At 42.6% G+C, this 19,080-nt stretch overlaps 1 protein-coding gene across 1 annotated transcript in view; it reads left to right on the top strand.

Moving 5' to 3' along the window:
* Positions 1-9,416: 9,416 nt before the first annotated feature.
* The window catches only part of NKD1 (NKD inhibitor of WNT signaling pathway 1), a gene marked incomplete at both ends in the record, with an annotated part of 101,879 nt that continues 92,215 nt past the window's right edge, over positions 9,417-19,080 (top strand). Inside the window, 3 exons of the mRNA XM_084214983.1 lie at positions 9,417-9,441; positions 9,582-9,614; positions 9,940-10,097. Of these exons, the coding sequence (XP_084071109.1) occupies positions 9,417-9,441; positions 9,582-9,614; positions 9,940-10,097 (216 nt within the window). The remainder of the gene's footprint in view (positions 9,442-9,581; positions 9,615-9,939; positions 10,098-19,080) is intronic.

Genomic DNA, 19,080 nt, shown 5'->3' with positions numbered 1-19,080 from the left:
CTGAACAGGGCACTGGTCTCTAACAGTGACCAAAAGCAGATGCCTGGGGAAGAATATAATAGGGTTAACATATCATGATACTTCCACTCCATCATCTCTCAGTCTCTCACAACTTGTTATTCAGGGAATTCTTGAGTCTGAAATGATTCCACTGTATTTAGAAACTGTCACTGGATTTCCCTTATGTTGGTTTGCCCAAACTTTCTTTGAGCCTATGTAAGCTCCAGTACTCCCACTGTTTAGTTGGCTGGGAGTACCAGAGGAGCAGAGATTGCACAGCTGCTCTTGCATGTGTTTGTCTGCTTGAGCTTGCTGGGAATGGCTGATCTGGTCACAGTATTTTTCTGGACAGTATCTTTCTGCACAAGAGAGCTGATTAGAGCAAGCCCTAGCACCGGAGCAGTAAGAAACTTTTTGTGGTGACATCCTAACTGCTTGCAGAAACAGAAAACACTCCTTGAAACATTCCACAGACCCCCAGCTACAACTACAAGAATGGCCTTAACACACCTGTAACTTGCACATTGACAGTCTTCTGCATGGTGACAGAGCTGAGATCTCTCACGCTTTTGTGGATCCTAATTGAACCTTGTCCAGCATAGTAGCATTTTGTTCCCTCTGATCTCCTGAGTGTTTTACAGTGCATAGCAAGCAGGAGCATTCCTTTTGTGTTTAAAAAAAGGAAAGTCACCTCTCCCTTCAAGACCAGGGTGAAAAAGAACCTTAAAATCTTGCTCCATATGCACAAAGTGGAATGCATCTCAGCTTTAGCTATCTACAATATCTTCACTTGATCTGGTCACCTAGTCTCCCCTTATAGCCAAGAGAGGGGAATAACCTGTTCTTCTGACCTATTTTAAATGTCTATATTAAGATGAGACAAATCATGTCCTAATAGGTACTTTTAGAAGATGATTCATTTCAACTTCATAGAGACATATAAAATAGGTCACATGAATCACACATTTCTCTCCATTGACTGTAGAGGAAGATAAATTCTACCTAGTATATGTTCAGGAATTTGTATGTTTTTAAATCTACATTTGGATTAATAAATAAGACACTGTTCTCTTATTGTGTGAATGTGGTATTAGCAGAAGTGACCCAGCCACAGTCCTTTACCTGCCTCATGATACTGAAGGAGCCTTATAGGGAAAGATTCTCTCCAGATATTTCAAGAGGCTTCTACAAGGGAGGCTGTGCAGAAGTACAAGGTGTGTGGTTTATGCGCCTGAGTTCTTTCACTTGTCTGCCCTTTGGCTGCCAGAAGAGAGGCAAAAGGGAAAGCCTGCTATGATGCACCCTGCCTTTGCAGGACACTGGCAGAAAGGCTGCCTTGGTTAGACGTGGTCTGGCACTAGTTCAAAACCACCATGGCAAAATTATGAATGCCAGCAGAAGAATTGAGGGCTTGTTAGTTTTATGCAAATCCCAGAATTCCTGTAGCTTCTGTCATGTATTTGAAAATGCACAATATAAAAGGACACAGAAAGTAGAACAGAGCAGCAAAGTGGATCTCCATGGGTTATCTTCATTCAAATTAATGCAGCCTATCTAAATGTAATAATTATGTCATTAATGCCATAACAAGATGTTGCAGAGGCCATGTATTGACAACACAAATTGAATCAATGTGCAGTGTGTTTGGCAGAGTCTTGTAACACTGATAGTTAATGGTAAAAGAAAAGCTGAGAAGTGTAAATTAAATGTTCAGAGTTTACTTGGTTGTTTTGTATCTGTCCATCTGCCAGTCCTTCAGAAATTTCCAAGTAGAAGTGAAGAAGACTATCATGGTAAGTTCATTTAAGATAGTGTCTTATCTATATGAGTCAGTTTTGTGGTTCCTTTGGATGCACTTTGTAAGAAAAAAGGAAGTAAATTTTGAAAACCGAACTGTATTCCGCAGCAAAGTTTAGAGAATATAGGTAAGCAGCAAGGACAATTTAGATCAAGCTGTGTGTGCTGTGCTGGTGGCCTCAATATAGTTGAACTGCTCTAGTGATTCCTGTTCTCCTGAGAAGGAATCCCTTGCACAGAGGGTTCTGTCTGTGCCTCGTCACCTGGAGTGTGCATGTGCAGTGCTGGGCAGTGCTGGCACGCTCTGTGCTCCTGCTGTGTGCCTGCATCTCCCTGGGTCTGGGCCTGAAACGAGTCTGCTTCTGATTCAACAACCTTGGTAAGCTGCACAAAGGCTGAGCACTGAGCCAGGACCGTGCTCAGCAGTTCACAGTTTGGATCCTTCTGTTGTACTCAGGGTAATTCATCCTCCAGACTGCGGGCTACAGGCAGCTGGGCTCTGCTGGGCACTGCAGAGCAGAAACACACACAGGGAAATGGAGAAGGGCAGTTTCTGTGCCTCAGCCCCTCGCCTGTGCCAGCCTCTGTGTCCCTGCTGCATCACAGGCTTTGTACCAACACCACTCCTGGGTGTGCACGGGGTACCTGTGGGGAAAAACAGTAGTAACCAATGACTCAGCGTGTAAACATTGCATAAAAACCCGATTGCTTATTCTGCTGAACCTTAATGTTCAAAAGAAGCCCCTCTTTTATGGCCAAGTTTCTTTTAGAATGACAAAATACTTGTGGCAAGTTACTGGAGCCAGATTTGTGCAGTGACATGGTGGTCCAGGCAGAGTTTTTAGAGTAAAGTTTTCTTTCTCAGTACGATATGGTTATAAGTGTTTGCCAAAACACTTTGGAATTGTTATAATTCATGCAGAGCTTAAAAGGTAGTTTTATTAACATTTTTCATCCTTTTCAGGTATTTATTAAGCTAACACACTTACTTATTTGCAAGCCCAGGACCTGTTTACTATAGCAACAGATCTTCAATAAACTTTATGTTTATTTTTCAAAAACTCCGCAAAACTAACATAGAAGTGCTGTGCTGAGCCACCATACATTGAATTCAAGCCTTTCACGTTTCATGAGAGTTTTGCAAATGCTATCATATTGGAAATCAGGCCTGGGTGACTGTCAATGTATGTAGTTTCAAATATGCTGAAAATACTCCAGAGAGGAAACCTAAATACAAAGTATAGGTGCAGATCCTGATTCTTACATTTTCTTCCCAAAGATAATGGATTTGTCAACATATGAAAGTATAAGACTGTACCACCCCACAGTTTTAAATAATGAGACAGTGATCAAGCATCTTTCTCCTTCCTCCACCCCTTGCTGTGGGTTGCCCCTTTGTCAGAAGTGACTTCTACACAAGCAGTGTGCTTTGTGTGTAAGGTCTGACTGGTCCTACTTTGTTCCCTTGCCAATTGTTTTTCCAGCAATAATTTTTCCTTTTTTCAGAAAGAAAAGCACCAGTGAGTTACAAAATGAAAAATGAAAACAGAAATCCAGCTCCTTACAGTTTAAAAAACCCCAACAACATTGAGCAAGTAGCAGCAGAGTGGAGGAGCTCAGCTGGCTCATCTGACAGTAGCCATTTGCTTTAATGCAAGACGTGTTTCTTTTGTCCATGTGCAGTGAGTATCCTCTAGAATGGATATGAAAAGTAATAGGGAATTGTATGATTTAATGGTGACCCTCGGTGCCATGCTTTGAACAGACCTATGATGTCTGTGTTGTCAGCTGTGGAGTGGGGCTCTCTTCAGTCATCAAAGCATTTTAGTGGAGTTTACAGTCTGTTGTTTACATTATTGGCCAGTACTTTACTCTCCTGAATACAGTTTAACTATTCCACCGCCCCTGTGATGAGTATTCTTTTCGGCAGCAGCAGTCCTCACAGCCTTGGAACATTGTTTTTGGACACAAACATACACAAGTTATTAGAACACAAGATCAAAGGAGGTGTCCCACTGTCTTCCTTTCAATGCTCCCATTGTGTTTGTATGCTGAAGCCTGCTAGAGAGTTAGAACCAGAGAAGGGGGAGAGGGGGGGAAGAAACCTTTGTACAAAGGTACTTGTCACTGAGAGAAGCCCATAAAAGATGATGTGAGAAAAGACACCAGGTGGAGTATAAACCACCCTTATTGTTAAGAAATGCAAATAAAAATCCTCTCCTATATTAAAACTTTCTTACTTGTCATTTCTTAGATGGTAAAGGAAAGATTCTGATTATTGAAGTCATGGCAGTACTTTCTACTTTGCTTTTTTTCTTTTTATGTGTAGTACACTATACATGATGTGGAAAAGAGGTTTTTTTCCTCTTTCTCTGCATATTGTTGCAATTGTTAGCAAATTTCATCTCAGCAAAATATCCACTGGAAAAAGAAAACTCAGGAAAATCACACTTTAAAATATCTGAAGGATTCCCTTCTATAGAGGACATCCATAGGTTTTGATTAGTAAATAAACTGCAAGTTCATTTTATTTTGATTGGAACAGCGTTTTCCTTGGGGAAACAATGACAGAAAAAATTCTGCTAAATTTATATGATCTTCGAGTTTCTTCTGAAGAATCTGCAATCAGATTCCAAGAAAACAGATTCTAGGTCCAACACCCACTAAAATATACTGAAAAAGCCAATTGCTTCTAAATTGCTGGGAAAGCCCTGGCCTAGCTTCCTCAGCTCTAGAGAGATACATGGTAGAAGGAGTCTCACTAGTTTTAGGCTGCATCAACTGATTTTTTCACCTTTCCACTTTTCTGGTGAGCTGAAATCTGGATTACTGAGTTAGCGATGCAAAGGTCTGAGAGAGAGAACTTGCAGGACATAACAGGTGACAATTAGGAATTCACAAGTCAAGGCATTTCTAAACTCAGGTCTTCACTGAAGGCAGTTGCTGATGAGGACTTTCAGACTAATAGATGGAGAAAACAAAAATTAATCTGGCATGAACCTTCATACTCATCATCATGGATTCTTCTGTTTTAGGACTTCTAAAACTCATTTTCCTGAATACAATGGAAAGGAGAGGTGATACCACCTGAAAAGGAGTATTTTAGTGGGGGCAGTGCAAAGGACAACTGGGTGTCTACTGCTGCTTGTGGAAAACAGGTAATCTACCAAATCAGCACTCGTCAGGCTGAACTACCAGCCCTTAAACTTAACATCCACCTCTATCTGATGGGTTTTCTTGGCTCTGAAGAGAAGTGAAAGAAAAATTACTTTAATCATGGAAACCATATCCACTGGAGTATGGAGACACAGTGGTCTTACAGTCTGGGACTACAAAGTTTGCCAGGGTTTTCTCCAATCTTCACAGGATCTCAGAGGAGTTATAGGGCTAACCTTGAAGAAGGCCTGGAAAAATTTCTCATGGTACCTGAGCATGTGCAATATTTGGCAGGTGATGTAGTGAATGCGCTCATTTGTGATAGACATCTTTCTGCTGCACAGACACTGTTTGAACTTGCTGATCAGTCTTTCTTCCCCCTCTAGGGTCAGGGCAGTTGCTGACATCCAAGAAAAACCCAAGGAAAACCTGTGAAGCAAGTATGTTTGGAGTTGAAAGGATGCCACAGTGCAGACTCACGCCAAAGCTTTGAGGCAATAAGCTAAGGCTGCAAAGTTGCTAAAGCCAGGAGGTGCTAACATGCCTGATTGCAAAAATGCCTAAGGCAAAAGTGCTGAAAAAACTGCCTAGACCAGGTACAAGGACAAAGGCCCAAAAGCTAAAACAGTGTCTTGTGACAGGCATCCCATTTATGTGTTCGGAATGAGCAGTCAAAGCACTCATGTGGTCACCAAACCACAATTTAAATGTTCATAAAATGGTTTGTGGCCCTAAATGCATCAGCAGGGTAGTGATTGAGGGCACTACTGAAGAGGTATCATTGCTGTGGGCAATTCTTTGTTGATGGAGTAAAAGGGGTTTGGTTTGAATGTGGTTGAAATGGAGGCTGAGTGTGGTTTGTGACCATCTATGATTCTGAGAGTGATGAAGTATCTGTACAAAAAATTCTGTATCAGCTGGATCCTGGAAATATTAAGAGCTTACATATGATCCATTGTCCCTGTCTATGCTGCTGAGAGCACATATATGTTTTCCCTTCACAACTGAGCAACATTTTCTTAAAACACTTTGTTCAATATGAACTTAGATTGTTTAATGCAGAGGAGGAACCACACAGATTGCACTTTACTGCTTCGGTGTATCTTTGTTTTTGGGGTTTTTTTCTAAGAATTACATGGGGCTTTTCAGCTTTAAAAAACATGAATCAACCCTCACTTATTCTGGAGGTGGTGTAGCATGACCAGCATGCCACTTCCAGGTGGAAGAGAACAGCACCCACCTGAGACTGTGGGAGGCCAATACCAGCCTTCTTTCATCTCCAGCTGGAGGGAACATGGCAGGAGAGCGCAAGAAAAGGAAGGAGATAAAGCAGAAGAACTGGAAAGCAGTATCTTACCACTACCCAGACAGGAAAATCAGTGTAGTGCTTTCATCTATCAGGTAACTCTTGCCGTTGCAATTATTGCCAATAATTCTGCTATGCTATTGAATATTGACAATGAATTCCTAGAATGGTCTTATTCACTTGCTCCTTAGCTAAGAAGCATTTAATATAATCAACTGCTTTATAGTATAGCAAGGTTCAAAAGGGTTTTCCATCTTCTGAAGAGGCAGTCAGCCCCCATGAAAGGGCAATGAATAATACTCTACGTCATAGCTTTCGAACTTTAAGAATTCCACTGAGGTCACTGGGTTGGAGATCCTTTAATCGTTGGTGATGTTCTGTGAATGGTGTACTTTACTCTGATATTTTACTGGACGTCACTACTTTACACACTTCTGGCCCCATGAAAGGAAAACCAAAAATCTTTGTATGCCTTGAGGTCTCCGTAGTTTGAGGATCATTATATACTGAGTCAAATCTTGAGGTTCCTGTTTAGTTGTTATACCATGCTAAATTCTCCTGAAATCAGGTGGAATTTGATATCTGAGCAAAACCATGCTAAGAATCGCAAGATTTGTCACTTTGAGAGTAGCTAAAACTTTCTCCCAGGTGGAGGAAGAATGAGCTGTGGTTGTGATTCACACCCAGAGTAACGTCACCAGCTTGTCATTGTGTCACTCCTGTGCCCAAGCAACGCTCAAGAATCCTACTGGACATGGAGTCAGTTACTGACATTGGGGATTCTTTTGGCAGATTTGCTCTCCTGGGTTGGTTCTGCAGGGTATGTCATCGACTGTCATGGGAAAGGGCTTGCTCTAAACTCTAACAAATGTCGCGTATGTGAAGGCAGTTGTGCACAAGAGTGGCTGTGTTCTCCATGCACGTTCCTCGACACAAGTGGACCTCTGTAATCTGCTGTGAAAGCCAGGGCTTCTTCCCCTGGCCACTTCAGCAGACCTGCTGAACTTGAGATATTTCTAAGGCCTTGTTTTATTCCCAAGAGCTGAATGTGAGCAACAACTTACAAGAAGAATGGACAGGCCCATCCCATTTGGGGTCACTTATGCTAAGCTATTCTCTGTTTCTCATAAACAGTGAAGATAAGTGATATTTCAAATAAAATATTTGCTGATGAAGTTTTAAAGGGTTCTTGTTTATATGCCAACCTGAGGTATTTGGATTTAGAATTTCTTCATATGGATCAGAAAATGTTTACAAGTTTTCACGGTTGAAGTGAAGCTCAATAAACTTTTTCTTCCCTTCCTTCACCTCCCCAAAACAAGAGACAATCTTCAAAGGAACAAATATGTCACCTTAAATACACAATATAAAAAATGGGCCAAACAAATTATTAAAATACATAAAAAAGAAATTCACAAAACATGTTATTAGCCATTTGACAAGCAATTGATGCTGTTGCAATGGCTGCATTTCACAATGCAAGGACTTTCTTCGCTAGACAGATAAATAGTTGGAATAATGTGAGAAATGACTTTGCAATCATCCAAAGAACAATTTGGGTTGAAATGGTTCATTTAATGGCATTGCATTGGCTGTGCTGTGCAGTTGTTTCATACCAGACCTTCACCACATCCATGTGCTTTGGAATTCCTTCTAAAAATGAGCTCCAAGCCTGACCCTCCTCTCCCGGTCCCAATTCCCTGCAGAAGTGTTACTACATATGCTTTGAATCTTTTTTTCAGATGAGCTCCCAAGTCTAACTCCTTCCTCCCTGTGCTTGAAACATATGGATTTGAAAGCACAGATGTGGCCTTGAAGTTTTTTGGACCAGGCCCATCTGGGTCAAACCCTACATAGTTTGACTAGTAGTTTCTTGAGTTAAATTCTCAGAAGTCTTCATTTTTTCTTGTTCTGAATCTACTACGTACTCCCTTTTATCTCTTCTAGTTGAACTTCAAGCATCTCAAGGGAGATGTGATTTTCATAAACAGAAATATAATGACCAGCCAGAGGAAGAAAGCAAATTTTTAATGACTGTGAGAACTATCTTTATGAAACAGCAAGTTTCGTTTAAGTTTATGCTCTATGTAAAAAATACACCATTCATAATTTGGAGAAGTAGGAGAGATTCTTTGTAAATCTCATCTACTTAGCTAATAACAAAAAAAAGCTGAGAGAGACTTTGTCCTCCTGCTGCCAACATTTTGAATCACTGAGAAAGGGTTCCGGACCTGGCCCCGAGAACCGCATTTTGGCATTAACAGTGACTTCATTAGGACCACTTGTGTGCGAAGGGATGCCCGTGAAAAACAATTTGCACGACTAAGTCAGCAGAACAACTGCTTTTCCAGACACGCTGGCTTCCTCCGCGATCCAGATCCGCGGAGCGGGGAGCGGAGGGGCTCAGCAGCCCGCCCGGGCACAGGGGTGCCGGGGGGCGGCGTGCGGGGCGCCCGGAGCCCCGGCGGCCCCGAGGGCGGCGGGCGCGGCCCGCGGCGGAGCCGGCCCGCGGCCCGTGCGGGGACACGGCGGCTGCGGGGGCGCGGCCCGCGGGGCTCCAGCGGCTGCGGAGGGCGGCGCTGGGGGCCGGGCCGGGCCGGGCCGAGCCGGGCCGGGGGGCAGCGGGCGCCTTGTCCGCCCGGCGCCCCCGGGGCTGCGCGGAGCGGGGCCGGCTCCGCCGCCCGTGCCTGGCTGGAAGTGAAACGCGCCCCGGCTGCTCCTTTTTCTTTTTTCTTCTTCTTCTTCTTCTTTTTTTTTTTTTTTTTCCTTTTTCCTTTTTGAGCCTCCAAAAGGCTCACTCGCCCCTTTCATCTGCCGCCGCGGCCCAATGGGAAGGCGGAGGCTGCCTGCAAGTGGTCTAATCTCAATGAGGTGTCAATCATGTTCCCCGGTGGGTGAAGTAAGGTCTTTTGTAACCGCCTCTGTCTTTGGGAAAGAGAGGAGAGAGGAGGAAGGCTGGAGCGGAGAGGGGGACGCCGGACCGTGCTGCAGGAGAGGAGCTGAGATTTGAGCTCGCTTGTGTGTTAGCAGGGAGAAGCGGAGCACATGGATTTCTAAACACGCTGGGATTTTATATATCTACAAAAAATAACAACAAGCGAACCTGACCCTACTGAAAACAGTCAAATGAATCGTAATTGCAGATCAATGCAGAGAGATGGGGAAACTTCATTCGAAACATGGTTAGTTCCTTTCACTTGCTACTTCCTTAGCCCCTTCCCTTTATTCAGATTTTATTCGGTTTGTTGCTGTGATTTTATTCTGGTGTCTAACGATCTTCCTTTATTATTTCCCTCACACACTTTCCTCCGGATCTGCCTAGCTGCCGTTTGTAAACCCAGAGAAAGTCCAGAAGGTAGGGATGGCTCCTCACTGTTAGTAACTTTGAACGCCTTCCCCCGGTGCGGCTGGCTGCCCCCGGCCCCCTGCCCTCTCCCCTCAACTTTCCGCCGCGCTTTGCTCTCTGCGCGGCCGCCCCGCTCCCGGCCCCGGTGCCAGTCCCGGCTCCAGCCCCGGTGCCAGTCCCAGCCCCGGTCCCGGCTCCAGCCCAGTCCCATCCCCAGTCCCGGCTCCAGCCCGGTGCCAGCCCCAGCCCCAGCCCGGCCGGGCGCGGGGATGGCCGCGGGGGTCGGGCGGGCTCTGCGGGCGGCTCAGCGGCGGCATTGTCTCCTCTTTCCTAGGTGATAGTTTTGCGGTGAACGCCTCTCTGGCTCGCAGAGGGCTGGAGGACTGGATGGTGAAGCAGAAATACTCCGGGGGCAGCAGCAGCGGCGGCAGCAGCTCGGGACTCCAGCACGGCTGCCAGCACCGCGCCGTGTGCAGGCTCTCCAGCGCCAGGGTATGTCAGCTTCCTCGCTGCCCCCCCCGCCCCTTCCCTTTGAAATAGTGAAAGGCAAAAGCTCTTTCTACATCCCTCTTTCCCTCCCAAGGGGCGGTTGTGCAAAGGAAGGTTTTCTTTGCCCTAATGTTGCTCCGAGGCGCTGCCCCGTGGGTGGTTTCCTTCAGTCCTTTGATGAAGTTAGAAGCTGCAGAGCAAACTTGGTGAGGGTACAAAAGCCAGAGGAGTAAGGGAACCTGACTGCTGGCGTCTGGGCACTACGATTAGAACAAAACCTTTCACGAGCAGGACCGAACAATCTCTAGGGAAAGCCCAGCACCCAGCCAGGGTGTGTGCGATAGCTTGTGAGCCCTGATTAGTGCACAAGTTTGCCTGTGACATTTTGGCAGTCGAGGAGAAGTCCCCGAAGAGTTACTGTTATTTATTTGCTCTTTCTAATAACAAGAGGCTGACTTTCTCCACCAGAGTTACTGTGCCAGTTGCTTGTCCTGGCTCTTTCACTGGTCACTTTCCACCCCTTCTCTTCTCTTCAGTCCTCCATGTAAAGCTGGGCTGGAGGAAACGTTTCAGTTGCCGTTTTCTTTTATTTATTTTTAATGTTGTCTCTTTAAACAAAGAGGCATGATGGGAGGTAAACAGACTTAACATTACTTAGATATGGTCCTCATAGTATTTCAGGGTGTGATCCAGAGCTTATTGATGTTTACTGAAAGACTCCCATTGACTTTGGATCAAGCCCTGAAAGTTTCATCACTGGAAAGGTAACCTGAGAGATGGGGAGATTGGAATCTGTGCTTCCCAGCAAGCCGTGTGGCTTTGAAAGCACAAGCAGAGCCAGGGCCACCAAACCTCCTGCAGGCTCTTTGCTTTGTCAGCTACCAGTTGTATTATCAGAAGCCTGGACTTGTGTCTCAGGAAAAATTCACTTGCAAGTGTAGAATGTTTCATTTTAGGCGGGATGTGTAAGTGAGTAGAAGATGTGTAGTATGGGAAAAGCTAATGATGACATCCACCAGTATTGTATTTTGAGGAGCATAAATTGTATGAGAGTCACTAGAAGTAAAGACAAGGGGTAAGATACTGGTTTGTTGTAACCAATGAACATAATCAGCTTCAACTTGCAGGTATGATTGGTTGAAGGGATATTTATTGTGCTTTACTAGGAAACAATGTCTTCAAAGAAAGACCTTATCATTAACAATTGTCCATACTATGATACAGACGCAACACCCATTTTTAATTATTTTCCAATTAACCGTTTTTTTGTAAGTCATGTTTTTTACATATGTTCTACCTTTCACATGTATGTTTTCTAGAAAAGAAGCTCAACTCACCAAACTAAACAGAGATTTAATATACAGGAGTTAAAGGTGAAAACTCTGACTTTAGTTTGTGAAATGTATTTTCTTCCACAAAGATGATTTGCTTTCTGCAAAGAAGAAAATATCTTTTGTCAAAGGTCCTTTCTATTCACAACCCTCTTCAGTTGGTGAGGTCTGCTCAACTGGAATGACAGTAGAGCAGTATTTCCCCTCTTACTCAAGAGGAAGCCCTCCTCTTGATGGCTCAGCAATTAGCAAGCCATTAACTAAATATTAGTCTGCAGTTTTAGTACATTATAAAACTGTAAATAAGTTTAAGTGTGTTTAAAAAGACTTTTCCCATGAGGCCTTTTACTGTCATCCTTATAGAAATATTTCTGAATGTTCAAAAATATTTGCCATTTATTACCTAATATTTGGTGTTTGGTAGTATCTGTGTGCATGTATAGCCTGCTTGTTGATTTAGTTTAATTGTCATCCTGTCACAGGCACACTGTGACAGCTACATTAAAGTTCCTTTAAAATACGAACTTTTGGAATATGGAAGGATGCATTTCTAATCCTACATTGGAACCAGATGTGCCATATGTACAGTCATTTTGACAAGGATTACGGAGTCACAGCTATTGACTCCATAACTGAGACTGCATGGCTGCTTCTCTTCTGAGATCTCTTTGATCTCTTGTATAATTATACCAAGATACAAAGGGAATTGTAGCCTAACCTCTTGGTTCTTTGGTCTCCTCAAGATGTAGAAATAGTACTTTCTTCTGCTAATGGTTAGTCACGGGGTTGTGTGGGACAGTGATGTAGTCCCCAAAAGTGTACTAGTGTTGCACTTGAATTTACCTTAGTGCACTTGAATCTTCTCCTTACTGCTTCAGAATTCATCCTGAAATGTTCAATAAGCTTACAAGGCTCTGTGGAATGGTACAGTTTTATTGTGTCACAGCTGAAACTGTGACTTCTCAGTAAAACATGGGATCTATTTTGGGGGGAAAAAAGCTAAGTTACTGTGTTTGTGACTTATGGCAGAAAGAGCTAGATCGAACACTGATGAAAATATCTGCATCCACAGAAACATACAGCTGAGTTAAAAAAATAATGGTCCTAGAAATAATTTTCCTAGTAGGAATCCTTAACCAGAGCTTTGTTGATGGTGTTTCTGTTAGTATGTAGGGCCTATTTGGTGAAATTCTGTTTATTTCCAAAGACCTGTTGATGGGAGAGAAGAGCACCTAGCCTGAAGAACTCCCAAGACTGAAAATTCAAAATTTGAATAATTTTAATCAAAACTTGGATGTGATAGTACAATTTGATTTATTTTACTGTCTACAAGCCAAAAATCCTCTCTTGGTTGTAGTTGGAAGGCTGTTTCTCTCAAGAACAGACAGTGAATTGTTCTGCTAAAGTTAGTCATCCATGGGAGATGACACTGAAGTTCAGGCAATTCATGCAGTGTTTTACAAGAGGAATGAGTGACTAATACAGGAAAGCAGTAAAGTTTCATTTGTAGTCCTCTCTAGAATGATTGAATTTACAATTGTTGTGGAGGGGAGGTCTTTACATCACTTCACTCAAGGAGAGTTCCATTGTATGACGCCTTTCCTCCAGACCAGAAGTTTTGGGAATTTCTCCGTTACAGAAGACTTCCCTCAACCGACGTGTCGTCCCTGTCGTGTCCTGTCCTGTCCATCTGTCTCTCCCCTCCTGGAAGGACAGTAATTAGTGTCCAGCTGTTGGCAGGAGTCCTCTGGGGAGGCTCTGCCGGTGGATGGTTGGGCGAAGGCGTGGGCCGGGGCAGGGAGTGTGTCGGGGTGAGCGCTGCGCTGTGCGTTATCTCGGGGCTCAATAAACCATTGCCGCCCGCCCGGCAGGGGCTGCTCTGCCCCAAGGGGTTCAGGGACTCCGGGGGCTGGCCTGCAGCTTCCACATCGGGAAGCATTAAAGGGAAAAGGAATTCTGTTGCATCCATGAAAAGCATGAGGTCCAGAGTCATCTTCTGGTTTCAAAGCTAATTGAAACCACTGAGGCTGTAAATCTGCTAGCAACTGAATACGCTTCTTTTGCTGCTTTATGAATGAGTTAACTTGTATCCAGAAAGGTTTTTCTGATGCTGTGGATTATCCTGTCTATTTCTTAAGCTTAAATTTATTCAGCGTGTTTACTTTTACAAACTATTTTTGGAAATCAACATTGTTTGCAAATATTCATGTATTTATTTATTTAACTGAGAAATGGTTCTGTGCTAGAGGGGGGAATATTAAATATGACATTTGCTTAGTTCCATTTACTTTTATCTTCAAAGCCATAAGAAATTTTACTAGGTTCTTGTGCGTCTCATTGACATGTGTGCTTGGGAATGGAAAAAATATCCTATTTTTAATTAGATTTCAAACCAACTCTCAGTGAGCCACATTGTAGGTAATCATTTTAGGTAAAATAGAAATTACTTTAGCTTACCACTTCTACTGGGCTCGTTGGTACTAGTGATCCTCATGTTCAACCCTAATTGATATTAATTAGAGTTGAGTATCTGGTTTGGGACTGACACAGTATGAAATTCTGAGGCGCATCAGTCCTTCAGAGGTGGGGCTTGTTCTCCATTTGTTCTGTGCCTGTAACTGCCAGTGACATTAATGGGCATTCCTTGCATGGCTGAGAGGAGACAACACCAGTGTCAACTTCACTGCTCCTCTAGTATGATCAATCTTAAATTAAAAAAGAAGCCCTTCCCAGTCCCCCACTGTTAAATTGTGTGTGTGTGTGTGCATATTAAAAATACATCACCTTACAGAAGACACAGCTGGGTAGGTCATTCATCCAAAATGAAAATAATAAACAGAGATGAGAGGTTTTTAGTGTTATGTACACAGTATGGCTTAAAGGCTGTTGAAATGCAAGATTTAATTGTAGCACTACTTTGGGGTCATTTCATGGGTAAAGTGACATCTGAAAGAGTGCCTTCTTACTGGTATGGTGACAAGAGCAATGAAAGTTTCCTTGGATGTTATCTTGTGTGATTGCTTGAAGAGAGCTTTTAACTGAAATATTTTCAAGTCCATTAATGTCAGTACTATATAAATAATTATTTTTATTGACTCTGAAGATTAAAAGAAACAACAGACCCAGCAGTTCTTGATATTGGTATGACTAAAAAGTATTTTAGTACACAAAAATATTGTCTCTGGCATTTAAAATAAAATTACCAAACTTTGTATTGAGAGAGAGAAAAGCAGAATCTTATTTAGTGTTGAAATTTGGTGCCAACAAACCAAGATAATTTAATTAGTGGTGTACATAGTATATCTTGACAGCTCTGGTTTGGGAAAATTATAATATGAATATTAACAATCAAAGAGTCTCTGAAAGTATTAGTGCCATGGTGATGAGATTAGTGAATTGGCCAATACTGTAGCAGAAAGCTGGATTCCAAGGGAATTATCCTTGAATGATACCAGTTGGTGCAATTAAAAGCCACAATTCAGTTGCCATATGGAAAGTGTTATGCATCCTTATATGGTTTCAAAGCTATGTGCCAGAGGTTAAATTGACATATGAAGAAAAGCATAAATTAAATATTTTGTGTTATGAAATTAAAAGTTGACTTTGCCTGAGCCATATGGAGGAGGTAGATGGAAGACTGTCTGTATTTCATCAGGGCTTGTTTTATAGGTGTTTCAGATTTAATGTGGTGCACTTTTAATTTGGCATGTTGATTGGAAAGCCGAATGGCCCATGAAGTTTCTGCAAACAATCTCATTAAAGGAACTCTTTTTTTGATCTCTAACAACCCTCTTTCTCCCACCCCCGCCAAAGTGGAGTTACTTAGGTTGGTGTTTGTAAGAAGAAAATATATTCTCTGTAGTAGCTGGGTCAAGTCCTCATCTGTTCTCTTGGGCTTCTGATGGTCCCTGTTGGCTTAGTGAAACCTTAATTCTTCTGAATGAGAAGGCCTTGGTTATGGAGTGTATTCTCTTCTGTAATCCGGGATGAAAAGAAACAACAGCACGTTATATTCTTTAATATCTTAAATGTAAATAATGCAGTCCAGACTTCACGCTAAAATTTTAGTTATAACAAAAAAGGGACTTTTATAGCAGACGATTGTTGATGTACAGGAATGTTCTTTACAGCAGCATTCATTAACAGAAGGGTTTTCTGTAGGTTTTGGGATCTGTAATAAGACCCAGGAGGAGCTCAGTAAGTAGCTATTTGTATGCACCCTTCAGAAGAAGATCTCAGTTGACTTTTATGGTTTCTTTTGAGTTGAGTTATGAACAGAGGAAAGAGAAGTCTCTTGAGTACTGAAACTTTGTAGGAGTTAGTTTTTCCAAAGTTGGGGAAATAATTGTTTGGTGATGATATTTAAATCAGAATGGAACATTGCTCCCAGTGCTACAGATGTTGGCCTTTATAGAAATCCTTGCAGATGGATTTTGCTTCGTGAATGTCAGCATCAAACCCTGGTTGGAAAGCAAATGGTAGATGTTCAGACATACAAAATACTTGAAGTTGTTTTTTTGTTTTTTTTTCTTTAATGGAACTACTTTTTCTTCATATACCAGTTACTTTGAATACTTGTGAGTTATCTATAAATATCACATAGTTTGAAATCTTTTCATGGAAAATGAGGTAAAGTTTTAGTTAAAAAAATTAATGTGAAGGAAGGGTCAAATATACTTTCTCTGTGAATATATTTAGTCATATCTGCCAACATTGGCAGCAAAACTAAGCCTGTATTTACTCCTACAGAGTAACTACCGCTATGGGAGACTGAGTTGGACTGTATTGCATTCAAGAATTATTAACAAAGTTCCAAATGCAAAATCTTCATTGTGTCTGATTTTTGAGCCAGCAAAGCGTGTTTGTATTGCAATATCTCATGACATTTCTGTTGCAGCGGTGGAAGGCCAGTGGTGTTAGCTGTGCTGAAAGGGCTGTGCTGGCTTTTAGTGTAAGCTAAGAGAAAGGGGAAATGATTTTGTGTGCCTTCAACCACTGCTCCCCTGGTGTCTCTGCAAGGGGATCTGTTGTACAGGGCCCTTGTTCACTTTCTGTAGGCTTCTGGATTTATTGTCATCAGAGAAATATGGCATGTTTTTTGTTGCCATGTAGCCTGATGTCCACTGTTTTAATAAGGTGCTCCACTGGCTTGTGGTTTAGCCATAGAGAATCTAATTGTTTAAGGGACGTGGTGCTGCAGTGTCTGTTGGGGAGGTCCTGTAGCACTTTCAGGAAAGGTGGCTGACAGGGGACCTCATCAATGTCCAGCAGTATCTGGAGGGAGGGTGTCAAGAGGCTGAAGCCAGGCTCTGCTTGGTAGTGCTAAGTAATAGGAGAAGAAACAACTGGAAGAAACTGATGCACAGAAATTTCCACCTGAACATGAGGAAGAACTTCCTTCTTGTGCAGTGACCAAGCCCTGGAACAGATTGTCCAAGAGGCTGTGGAGTCTCCCTTCACTGGAGAGATTCAAGAACCTTCTGACACAATCCTATGGCCTGTGCCCAGGGATGGCCCTGCTGGAGCAGGGAGCTTGGACCAAATGGCCCAGATGATGTGGTCCCTTCCAACCTGAACCACTCTGCAATTCTGTGGTTTTTTGCCTATTGTATATTATAGGGCAGTAAGTGATCCTTTTGTTTTGGTCTGTAAAACTTCTGGTGGTATAAATGTTTTTGCTCCTCTGATGACCTGACAGTGCCCACAGGAGACTAAAATGCCATCAGTGCCTGAGAAGCTCCTCAAGGGCCAGGAAGAGCCCTTTAAAAATACACCTAAAGGGTCCCAGCAGACACCAACCCCCTCAGCATGGGGACAGAAGACCCTGTGGTTCCTTGGTTCAAACCAAGGTCCCTGCCAAACATACAAGAAAAGTAGTTGTTCCTTAAACCTAGGGCTATTGTTAATAAAGTTTAATACTTGTGAACAAGACCTATCAGGCAAGCAGTTTTTCTGCTTTTTGTCAATGCTCCAGTAATTTGGTAATTTTGTCCAATAACCCTCCTTAGTCTGAGAATTCAGTGGACTCTGAAGCTCATTGAGTTGACTGATGGATGGGTGTCCCAATTACACCTTGAAAGGGGACGTCTACCAGCCTTGCTTTCAGTTTGAGTGGGTTTGGATTTAAATGCAGGCTCAGTGGCTCTTGTTTCTTCTGTCATTTGCAATGAGAATGCCGTGAGAATGTGAGATCCTCCCTTAAATGTTCAGTTAGGTTTTGAGCAAAATTTGCAGCATAGGAGATTTCAGGTGTCTGGAATTTTCAGCCATGTATCCTTGGACTTCTGACTAACAAATGCAGGCAGTGTATGTTGCTTTAGCTCAGAGGTGGATTGGCATGTGGTCAGAACAGTCTGTGCACTGTCCACCCAGAGAAATACTTTGTATTTTGCGATTAGGGTGGAATTTAATGCATTTGGGGGCATTACTGTGGCAGCTTTAAAGGGATTAAGTATATTGAGGTTCCTATTAAAGTATAACATTGTGATTCAAGATCTGTGAAAGAAAATCATGCATGGGTGTTTGATCTTGGGGTGCAGCCACACATGCTGTGAGGCATAAAATAAGGGGATAGACTCAGTAGGGAAGTGACAGAACAAAGTACCGTCTTGCAGGAGAAATGGGATTTGGGAGCAGCCTCGGATCTTTTGATCCACACTCTGATGCGAATGATGAGTGGTACGGAGGTGACAGATTTGTCTTGGGGGAGGAAGGAGAACGGTGGGTAGTGTGTCACATTGCCCTCGGAGATAGTTTGCTGTCTGATTCCCCAAAGATTTGATAGTGGTAGGTAAGGACTAAGCTGCTTCTTGTCCTATCTTAAAAATCTTTCATACTTCCAGGACAGTTAGTTTCAAGAGAGTTAGGTAAAGAGGGTAGTAGCTGTAAGGCTAAGCCTTGTGCCTTGTGTGAATAGGAAGAACAAATGCCTGCTTGGGGGAGTGGGGATTTTCTCTGAGCAGTGTCCCAGCCCTGAGCTCGCAGAATAACAAGCGCTCTCTGTATTGCGCAAGATGCTGCGGTTAAGCCTGTATCAGTGTTTCTGTAATAAACTCCTCTTTTTGAAACAATAAATAATAATTTTGCCTGTGAACTCTCCAAGTCTCTCTCTGTTCGTGTAGTGTACGTGTGTATACACTACGGACACTCGTTCCCCTGTAAAGAGAGAACATCACAGTCTAGCAAACAGAATATCTGTCATTCCAGCTGAGCAAAGGTCTAAGGCAATAACCCAAAATATCCTGGAAGAAATTCTAAAAAGCATTGAAGAAATCAATCGTCTGATCCTAGAGGAAGGTCTTTGATGTACTCCTGGTAAGTTTATACTGGGAGCCTGCCTATTTATGGTCAGCCATAGACTTTCTATATGAAAAGTGGATCAAATAATTTCATAAGCTCCTGCTGTAAAAAAAGATGGTTGATAATTTTCTAAAGCGTACACACGGTTTAAATGTAGATTGTGGCTTTTAGCAGAAGGCCAGGTGGGGAGGAAAGGCTTTTCAAAACAAGTACCTACAGGAAAATAAATAATACTTTGATATTTTTTCCCATGGAAAAACTGTGCCTCATTTAGCCATCCTGAATATTTAATTTTATTTTGAGGATAAACTTCATAGGTTATCTCAGTTAAAGCCACTTTTATTTATGCAAAGCTT

This window comes from Fringilla coelebs (assembly GCF_963513975.1).
Source record: "Fringilla coelebs genome assembly, chromosome: 14".
In the NCBI taxonomy this organism is placed as follows: Eukaryota; Metazoa; Chordata; class Aves; order Passeriformes; family Fringillidae; genus Fringilla; species Fringilla coelebs.
The sequence above is the reverse complement of the archived record's forward strand: the minus strand, read 5'-3'. Positions and strand labels throughout refer to the sequence as shown.